This window comes from Drosophila sulfurigaster, chromosome 2L (assembly GCF_023558435.1).
Source record: "Drosophila sulfurigaster albostrigata strain 15112-1811.04 chromosome 2L, ASM2355843v2, whole genome shotgun sequence".
Taxonomy (NCBI): domain Eukaryota; kingdom Metazoa; phylum Arthropoda; class Insecta; order Diptera; family Drosophilidae; genus Drosophila; species Drosophila sulfurigaster.
Genome location: NC_084881.1, coordinates 2865138 through 2875914, shown reverse-complemented (window position 1 = coordinate 2875914; position 10777 = coordinate 2865138). Strand labels below are relative to the sequence as shown.

At 35.9% G+C, this 10777-nt stretch overlaps 2 protein-coding genes across 2 annotated transcripts; both read left to right on the top strand.

Moving 5' to 3' along the window:
• Positions 1 to 472: 472 nt before the first annotated feature.
• On the top strand, positions 473 to 1789 carry LOC133850199 (COP9 signalosome complex subunit 1). Its single transcript, XM_062286230.1, has one exon. The coding sequence runs from the start codon at positions 613 to 615 to the stop codon at positions 1765 to 1767; it is 1155 nt and encodes a 384-aa protein (XP_062142214.1). The 5' UTR covers positions 473 to 612; the 3' UTR covers positions 1768 to 1789.
• Positions 1790 to 6464: 4675 nt separating this feature from the next.
• On the top strand, positions 6465 to 7707 carry LOC133850168 (outer mitochondrial transmembrane helix translocase-like). The gene has a single exon (XM_062286166.1). It carries the CDS (start codon positions 6541 to 6543, stop codon positions 7645 to 7647), a length of 1107 nt encoding a protein of 368 aa, XP_062142150.1. The 5' UTR covers positions 6465 to 6540; the 3' UTR covers positions 7648 to 7707.
• Positions 7708 to 10777: the final 3070 nt, after the last annotated feature.

Here is a 10777-nt window from a genome sequence, read left to right as displayed (position 1 = left end):
TAACAATTTCTTTGGTTTCGTTTTGGCCTTTTGAAGTTGGCGACCCTGATTTATGTGTCTCTGATGTCTACGATTTTTCAACCCTGGTAATTTGATTTTTGCATATTTGTAGCCAACTAACCGTGCCCGTTTCCATTCCTGCTTCATTGCCTTTTCCCAAGCCAAGTAATATTGCCATCTCGATTGCCATCCTCCTTCTTCTCTGGTCGAGTTGGTCTCCATGCCATTTTGGGAATTTGATTTGTATCTTGGTAATGGAATTTGCCTGTGCCAACTGTTAGGTATCCCATCTGTTGACATATGAGTTTTTTCATCTTTCACGTGAGCTCAAATTCTAGTGACACATGCAATTGCATTGTGTAACGCCACCTGGCGGTCAGATTGAAACTGCGACATCTCATCGATGCCTGAATTTCGATTTGTTTTTTAATCTTCTTGAGTATGCTAACAAAATATGTCACAAGTTTGTCATTAAAATGCTATATCTCGTGCCATTTGGAATCTTGTAGTTCTCGACCAACTTGACTCATACATATTGCTTTTATTCTATAATCTAAATTGAACAATACAGATGCCAATGGAGCAATAAATTGTTTGACTTCCAGCCTCAAGATGATATCTGGTTCATTTTCTAAGTTCAACAGTGATGACGAGCAGGACATAGTACCTTCCAGTGATTGTTTGAACTGTCCAATAGTTGAGGAACCGCGAATCCACTTAGTTAGCTACTCCAAACGATACACCGATGTTGCTCGACTGCTACGCCTTAAGTTCATTGCTCAGGTTTGTCCCAAGCTGCGTGTGGAGGCGTTAGAGCTGGCCATAAATCATGTGAAGTCTACATACAATGTCAAGATGTACGAGGAGCTACACAAAATACACTCCATGGAAGTTGAGCGCAGTGTCAAATCGTCTAAGGCAATCACCAGCTCAAATACCTCGATCGACACAATGCCAACGTGCAGCACATCCCAGCCAAATAGGGCTCCTTGCAAAGCGCTGCCCTATGATTCCTACTGGGTGGAGGACAATACCATGGAGGCGACGCTGCTGCTGCAGGAGCTCGATGCCGAGCTGAACTTCAAGAAATCGAATTCGGGCAGCACATATGTTCGACGCATTCTTGAAGAGATTGGTGATTACCATGTGAAGAGTGGTAACTTGCATTTGGCTATCAAATATTACGCTCGAACTCGTCCGTATTGCACCAGTAGCGATCATGTTATCAACATGTTTCGCAACCTGATAAGAGTTTCCATCTATATGGCAAACTGGTGGCATGTTTTGAGCTACATTGACGAGGCCAAACATTATGCGTCTGGCTTCCAAAATCTTGCACAAAGTGTGCCTGCTCAGCTGAGCTGTGCCGCAGGCCTGGCTAATATTGGTCTCAAGATCTACAAGACAGCAGCACATTGTTTCCTTCTGACACCATTCGATCATTACGACTATCACGATATCGTTGCGCAACAGGACGTGGCATACTATGGCGGTTTGTGTGGACTCGCAACCTTGGACATCGAGATGCTGCAGTTGGGCTGTCTAGAGTCAGAGACGTTCAAGCCCTTTATTGCTCTCTCGCATAGGATATGGGACTTAATTGCCAACTTCATTAGCGGGGATCTAGATAATTGTGTCAAACAGCTTCAGGAGATTGAAAGTCATGTGCGGTTAGATGTCTATATGGCACCACATGTTGATGCGCTTTATGGAAAGATCAAGGCCAGGATGCGGGATAGAAAAAGTTCGATTACTGAGCGAATTTAATGTTAAAGATCCACAAAAAGATTATAATTATTTAACATATTTATTATTATTATTGCAGAGTGTCTATTAAATGTGTTTTAATTATTACATAATTAATTCACTTTTCGCTAAACATGCCATGTTATTTATTTTCAATTTGTTGCTCCCAAAATATTTGAGCACTAAACAAAAAACACAGTTTTTAAGCTTTTTCCTAAAGTCATGTGAGGAGCGACCTGAATGATGCAAAGTTTAAAGTTACCTTAGTTTTTCCTTGCGTTTCTTGTGGGTTCACCCTTTTACAATTTTTGTTACTTTTCTTGTCGAGAAAACATTTGCATATTTTCTGATGCTACCGACAGAGAGTGGAAAGTAAGCCAGGCAATAATTATGAGCGTGGAAGCAAAACAGAAAAGAAAACTTGTCAGTAAGATTACGTGGCATCTCTAATGTTCATATAAAATAAATATTATTTTATTACTTAGTTTGCTTACATTAACAATTGATCTAACTAACTACCATCATTGAAATCTAAGAGATACTTCCTCTGTAGGATATGGTAAATTTAAAGTCGTATCTGGACTCAAATTATTATTTTTATACCCGCTACCCATAGGGTAGAAGGGTATTATAACTTTGTGCCGGCAGGAAATGTATGTAACAGGTAGAAGGAGGCATCTCCGACCCTATAAAGTATATATATTCTTGATCAGCGTCAACAGCCGAGACAATCTGGCCATGTCCGTCTGTCCGTCTGTGTGTCTGTGTGTCTGTCCGTCCGTCCGTATGAACACCTAGATCTCAGAGACTATAAGAGATAGAGCTATAATTTTTTTTCGACAGCATTTGTTATGTTTGCACGCAGATCAAGTTTGTTTCAAATTTTTGCCACGCCCACTTCCGCCCCCGTAAATCAAAAAAATCGAATAACAAGCGTAATTATAAAACTAGAATTGCGTATATACAATAATAAGTATAGTATTTATGATTCCTGAAAATTTGGTTGCGATCAGATAAAAATTGTCGAAGTTATTAAAGAAATACTTTTGTATGGGCAAACACGCCTACTTACTAGGGGTCTAATATACCATTTGGTATTTTTTTGTGTTTTTAGTATATTTGGTATATTTTAATAATAATACCCCAAAATATATTTTTAGTATTTTTGTAGTATAATTGGTATGTTTTGAGAATAATACCGCAAAATATATTGCTTTTATTCAAAACGGGTATCTCACAGTCGAGCATACTCGACTGTAGCTTTCTTACTTGTTAGTATAGTTCCTTTACAGTGTATGGCGCACTATCTCTGGGATTAGTGTGTTATAACTTAGTGCCAATAGGAATAGTAAAACTGTGGGAATGAAGCATTTGCAACCCCTTAGGGAATATATTTTCCAAATCAGCGTCAACATTTGAGATGATTGTACATATTCTTTTGTTTCTCCGTCCTTCAGTTCATACACGCGAAAAATAGTAAAACTTACTTTAAACAAACAAGTAAGAAACCTACAGTCGAGAGTGCTCGAGTGTGAGATACCCGCTACCTATTCGGTATTCATTTTAAAATATACTAAATTAATATACTACAAAAAATACCGCAAATATACTATAGGTTCTATTGGTTATTGATAAGTACAACATTCCAAATATACCATAGAGTGCGAAATATACCGGATTGAACTGGGTTGTATTTTCGTCAAGCAGAACCTTACACCGCATCATTCCATAAGTGACTGGGTGTAAGAGAGTGACGGCTAATGAAGCCGCGTCCTATATTATAATATATATATATATATATATATATATAATATTCCACTTGCAAAGTTTTGCACCTTATTATTATTTAAAAATTAAAAAGCCAAGTTCGAAAAATTAAGAGAAATAGACAAAGGCATAAGAAAATGTTTAAAGAAAATCGCCAAGACGATAAATTGGATCACTTTGTGTAGAAATATGATCGTTGCAGAGCGAGTTGCTCGTTATGTTGTAAAACAGAAATAAGTAGAGTTAATTTATCAATAAAAAAATAAAATGTTCATATACTTATACCTACTTAATGCCCTCAGTGATGTATAATTGATAGAATAGCTCAATTTCGGTTGATTTGTTTCTTTTGCCTTTAATATTTTTCTTCTTCCTCTTCTTGAAAATAGGTAGTCGAGTGCGCTCGACTGTAGTCTCAAAAAAAAAAAAAACAGAATAATAGTTCATTAGTCGGTTACAAATCTTTAACGACTTAAAATTATAAAGCTATAATTTTTAAATAGCAAGCTGATTTCGTTAACAAACTGCATTAGGATTTGATTTTTGCAAGAGTTTTTTAAAGACGCGACACTGTGCGACAAAGCACATCTATCACTTCAACAGGATCTAAGGCTGCTCCTAGCTATGTTTGTCCATCCATCCGTTCAACATTTTGCCTGCACTCCTCATACCATTGAGCAGCACTCAAAAGATTGTCGCAAAATCATAAAATCTTGCATAGTTGAAGCGATTTTTATGAACTTTTGAAAAGTTGCAAGAGAAGCACAAGAAGCCAACTTTACACCACTTGTAACGAGCTTAAAGATAAGATAAAAATGTCTATAGAAATGAAGAATACGCTGAATGATGGACGCAGCCAATTTGCTGTTTCAGTTTGGAACAGAAGTTGCCAGAGGGATATTAAAGTAGACGAAAATAAATATTATTTACGTTTTATACATTATTTAAAACACATTTTTATCTGTCTTAGTCAAAATTAATGGTAATTCAAATACCTTAGTGTAAAAAGTATATGCTAATTTACTTATATTTTCTTAAGAGGTGACATGTGGAAATATATATTTTCTCTATTTTCTTATACTCCACTCTTCTTGGGATTCATTTCAATGTCATAGACATTAAGTAAGAGACAAAGCAGTGGGACCTAAGAATATTTTTAGGTCAGCGGAATGTGAGTAAAATTGATTTTAAATACATTTGGGAGAAAGTGAATAATACTAATATTGATTTTAAGGTAGAATGTCTTGCCATAGTGCAAGACTTGCACAGATATATTAAAAAATGTAGAGGCTAAATTACAAATTTTGGTAACTTCATATTAGCTTCATTTTATCTTTCTTATTCGTTTTATCTATAAATAGTAATACCACATGGCCAAATTGAAGAAGTAGACATATTTTCATTTTTAAATAAATATTTTATGCTGATTATAAAGCGTAATTCAGGGAGAAACATTTGAGCACTTTGTCTTCCGGTACTATTAAATACTAAATATATCTTTAAAAACTTTCGTGGTCAAACATGGTAAGATTGTGTATTGAGTTAATCCGTTTCGTAATATTGTTTAAAAATCGTCGTTCAAGTCCTTTTAGATATTTTTTTTGGTTACGATGAGATATCAAATTGTCGAAGTTATAAAATAAATACTTTTTTTTTGCCCATAACACCTACTTTCTAGGGGTCTTATGTTAGTTGCTTTGACTGAATCTCGAATATAGTACTATATTAATATACAATTTGTTATTTTCGGTATATTATTTTGGTATATTTTGATAAAATACCGCAATATTTTGTTTTATTATTTCAAGCACATTCGACTGCAGCTTTCTTATTTGTTTTTAGTTGAACTTGAAGCAACAAAAATTTGATTACATTTCTACAGGTAGAAGGAGGCATCTCCGACCCGATAAAGTATATATATTCTTGATCAGCGTCAACAGCCGAGACGATCTAGCCATGTCCGTCTACGCCACGCCCACTTCCGTCTCCGCAAATCAAAAAAATTGAATAACAAGCGTAATTTTAATGCTAGAGCTACGAATTTTGGTATATAATAATATAATAATTACTATAGTAGTTATGATTCCTGAAAATTTTAATGCGATCAGATAAAAATTGTGGAAGGTATTAAATAAATACTTTTGTATGGGCAAAAACGCATACTTACTTGGGGGCTTAGTTGCTTAGGCTGACAATCTGGTATATTGTGCCGTCTGTGGTATATTTTGAATCGTGTACTATATCGATATACCAAGCATACCATTTGGTATATTTTTTATATTTTTTAGTATTTTCGGAATATTTTGAAAATAATACCGCAATATTTTGCCTTTACTAAAAATGGGTAGCGGGTATCTCACCGTCGAGCACACTCGACTGTAACTTTCTTTCTTGTTTTAATACCTCACATTCTTATTCATATTAGAAAATGTGGTATCGCTGAACTTGACTACGAAAATCTCAATCGACAAGGTGACAGCACTTAAAGCCTGTGGAATAATAGCGGAATCATTCCGCTCAAAATTTGGCAGCGAAATGGAATTGGGGCGGGATGGAGCGAGAGCGATTTCTGTAGCAGCCCCCGTATAACAAAGTATCTTCTTATTGGATCGACTATTATTGTTGTGTAGTCTCAAGCAGCATGCCATGCTGCATATGAAACAAAGACATGTGTATTTGTAGACTGCAAAAGAAAAACAGTGACCACATCTATATTCTCAAAGCAAAAACAAATATACATATTTTGATGCTAACATTGATTTTTCAAACAGAGCTCATCTGCATTTTCAAAAGCAAAGTTCAAAAGCAAGTACAAGTACAAGTTCATGTATGTATATTGTTGATGTAGCGAATTATTTTAAACTTACTCAGACTGTGGTATCGTGTATCTCATACATAAAAAGAGTTCTTACTGATTTGCTTTAAAAAAATTCTGATTGCCGAAAATATATGTTGACTGTCAAGATGACGGATTCTCGACTAGTAATAAATGTGTATAACATAAAGTGAAATATTTGTTAATTTAGAATGGAAGCGGCACATGTATCAGGATGCCAGATTGTGTCGCAACTTGTTAGAATAGGCATAGTTGCAGCTGTAACCTATTATTGTGTCAAATGGTTAGTCAACTCTATGGACCCCACCAACAAGGCAAAGAATAAGGCCAAGGAGATAGCCCAGAACCAATTAAAGAAACTGAATGGAATGGTGGATAAAAGCTGCAAGCTGAAGCTTAGCGACTTTAATAGCTACGAACTGATGATTGCTTCACACCTTGTTGCTCCATCGGACATTGAAGTCAGCTGGGCGGACATTGCTGGTCTGGACACAATTGTTCAAGAGTTGCGCGAATCGGTTGTTCTGCCAGTGCGGCACAGTAATCTCTTCCAGCATTCACAGTTGTGGCGGCCGCCAAAGGGAGTTTTACTCTACGGTCCACCTGGATGTGGGAAGACGCTCATTGCTAAGGCGATTGCTAAAGAGGCATGCATGCGTTTTATCAACCTGGACGTGGCGGTGCTCACGGACAAGTGGTATGGCGAGTCTCAGAAGTTGGCTGCCGCCGTCTTCTCGTTGGCTCATAAGTTGCAGCCCTGCATAATATTCATTGACGAAATTGAATCGTTTTTGCGAGTGCGGGCTACCGCAGATCACGAGGCGACGGCTATGATGAAGACACAGTTTATGATGTTGTGGGATGGCTTAATCAGCAATTCAAGTTGTTCGGTACTCGTGCTGGGCGCCACGAATCGTCCACAGGATCTGGACAAGGCAATACTGCGGCGCATGCCAGCGCAATTTCACATTGGGCCACCATTAGAACGACAGAGATTAGCGATTCTACAGCTTATTTTGCAACACGAACAGCTGAGTTCCTCAGTGGATCTGAAGCGATTGGCCACTCTGACGTCTGGTTACTCGGGCTCGGATCTGAGGGAGCTTTGTCGTCAAGCTAGCATCAATCGAATGCGTGGTCTTTTGTCTAAAGACATTAATACTGATGACACGCAACAATTGGATGAGAAAGCATTAGTAATCAGTATGGATGATCTTCTGAAATCAGTGGTCACCATGAAACTGTCAAAGCTGCGCACCGCCTGCACCTATCTAGCCAGAAATTTAGAGCTCGACTAACTGCTCAGTTAACTCCATATAAAATACATCAAAGTAAATTATTTCGTTTTAAAATTCCAACTTTTGATATTAACCAAATTTTTGAAAATTTGATATTAAAATTAAAAATTGTTTTAAAAGTTTGTGGTTGTGATCTTTTATGGTTATGTAGAGTCACTGGTACATAAGCATAAATTGAGAACTCATTGACGACTTTTCCTCGAATAGTTGATGAAAACAGCGTGCTAAATAGTGATGCATCGATGCAACACATGAGTACATCGAATTAGAAATTAGAATTACAGAAATGCTACATAATGGAAGTAAACCACATTAGCAACAGAATGAATTATTAACAACTAAGAAAGCTACAGTCGAGTGTACTCGACTGTGAGATACCCGCTATCCATTTTAAAGAAAATAAATATATTTTGCGGTATTATTCTCAAAATATACTAAATATACTGCAAAAATACTAAAAAATATACCAAATGGTATATGTGGTATATCGGTGCAGTACCGCATTCAAAATATACCTTAGGCGGCACAATGTACCAGATTGTCAGCCAAAGCAACTAAGTCCCCTAGTAAGTAGGCGTTGTTGCCCATACAAAAGAATTTCTTTAATAACTCCCAAAATTTTTATCTGATCGTAACCAAATTCTCAGGAATCATAACCACTATAGTTATTATTGTATATATTAAAATTCGCAACCCTAGCTTTAAAATTACGCTTGCTATTCGATTTTTTTGATTTGCGGGGGCGGAAGTGGGCGTGGCAAAAATTTGAAACAAACTTGACCTGCGTGCAAACATAGCAAATGCTGTCGAAAAAAAAAAAAATATAGCTCTATCTCTTATAGTCTCTGAGATCTACATAGGTGTTCATACGGACAGACGGACATGGCTAGATCGTCTCGGCTGTTGACGCTGATCAAGAACATATATACTTTATAGGGTCGGAGATGCCTCCTTCTACCTGTTACATACATTTCCTGTTGGCACAAAGTTATAATACCCTTCTACCCTATGGGTAGCGGGTATAAAAATGGGTGATCCTTTAATGTGATTACGGACACAGAATTCTCTTGGTGAAATGTCCTGTGCATTGCGTTAATTACATTTTATCAAATTTGTTTACTTTCATCAGATAGAAATATTAGAAGCTATTTAGATAAGAATTTTTTTTTATATGTTTGTAAATTGAGTAAATATACCAAAATATTGCATGTAGTGGTAATGTAAATACCAACAAAAATTTCAGGAACATCACTCTATATTTTAGTAAAAATACCGTGTTCGCATTATTTTGTTTTTAAGAAAAAAATGGGAAGTACTATAGGCATCTTATATTCGAGCAAACTAAATGGTTGCTTTCTTTCTTTTTTTAATTAAGTATATAAATTAATGTTAATCCTAGTTGTAGAAATATTTTTCAGCGTAAGCTTTTGCCTCAGTCTATTCAATATTTTTAACATTTCATAGCATGCATGAAGTGTTCTCACCCGTAAAAACATAAGAGATAGAGGGAGAGAGAGAGAGAGAGTGAGAGAGAGAGAAAGAGAGAGAAAGAGATAGAAAGTGAAATAAATAAGTGGTCTAATACGGACAGAAGGCCAGAGAAGGAATAAAGAAGGAAAAAATAAATTACATTTGGGATCTCAAAATATTAAATACTCTATTAAAGTGAATAAATTTATTTTAGTGTAGATATTTCTGTTGAATTTATTTCGATATGAATTGGATTATAATTTAGAATCCCATTAGTTTTTGAAGAGAATTAAAAAAAAAATCTATAATTTAATAGCAGATGCTATAAACAACGAATAATAATCCTCGAGATAATAATGAAGATTGAAAAACTAACCATCCAAATGAATTTTCGAGATGACATTAAATTCTATTTTATATGCTGTGAGATCTCTGTCACTAACAAAATGAATAAAAGAGATGCAAACTTAAAAGCAAAGTTATAATACCTCTTGCTAGAGTATAATAACAACAGCTACGACAACAGCAAAAATCTTTTATGTAAAATTGAATATTCATAAGTTGTTCCACATAGCAGTAGCATGAGTAACATGAATTGGAGGAGTAGCAGTAGCAGTAGCAGCAGCATCAGAAGCAGCAGGAACAAGAGCAGTTCAGGATAAAGCAGCTGTAAAGCCTAACATTCGTTGTTGTTTTTGGTGTTGTTATGGTATGCCTGCTCTGCTGGTCGGTCGGCTCACTGTACACTGCACACTGGCAGTTGATTGTTTTTTTGTGTAGTTGTGTTTGGCTGAGTGAACCTACAGAAGCACACACACAAACAAATTCGCTCTTACATGCACATATAAAAGTTGTCGTTGTTTGCTATTTTGTCATGCAAATTGTATTTATTGCGGCGAAAAAGCAACAACAGATGTGGGGACGACAGCAGCAACAACTACAACAACTGAAAGACAACGCCACGCAGTTGTAATTGTTTGCTATTTGGCATAGTGTGCATGCAGCACTGCACAATGGCAAATTTGATCAGTTTTGATGGCATTCATTAATAACTCGCGAAGGACTTTTACAAATATTTTTGTAAAGTAAGCCCCTATCGTTACTTTTTTTTTATTTTATTTTTTTGTAAGAAATAGTTTTATTTGAGTTTGTTATTTTACTTCTTTTAGTTTCTGATTACCTCTAAACAACCACTCTGGTGACGTACTTATTTTTTGGATTGAATTATTATTATTATTATATAATCGACGGAATGCTTTCAAAAATAACGAGTTGTTACAAAAAAACTCAAAATTGCACATTGAGCCTGGATTTCTGAATTGATGATTTTACAACACAGCTTTGGACACAAATTTAACACATACATATGATCAATTTTAGCAATTTCTTTAAAAATTGAACTCTGTTTCCAAAAGATATTCATGCTAATTTCACCAAGTTTATAAATTGCTAGAAATATACGCCAAAAAAGCCACATGTTAATATTAAGAGATAGCGGGAATGAACAAATTCCAATTTCGATGTGCTGGCAATAGCGATATTTTAGCACTGGACTGTTAAGTGAAGATTATGCTTATGGCAAAATATCTGCACGAGACAAATTTCCCATAGTCCACTGCTATTATGGAGCTATGTACATACATATACGCTTACACATATA

Bases quoted from the DNA above. Each gene is read 5' to 3' on its own strand.
- LOC133850199 (XM_062286230.1), top strand. From the start codon at position 613: ATGATATCTGGTTCATTTTCTAAGTTCAACAGTGATGACGAGCAGGAC.
- LOC133850168 (XM_062286166.1), top strand. From the start codon at position 6,541: ATGGAAGCGGCACATGTATCAGGATGCCAGATTGTGTCGCAACTTGTT.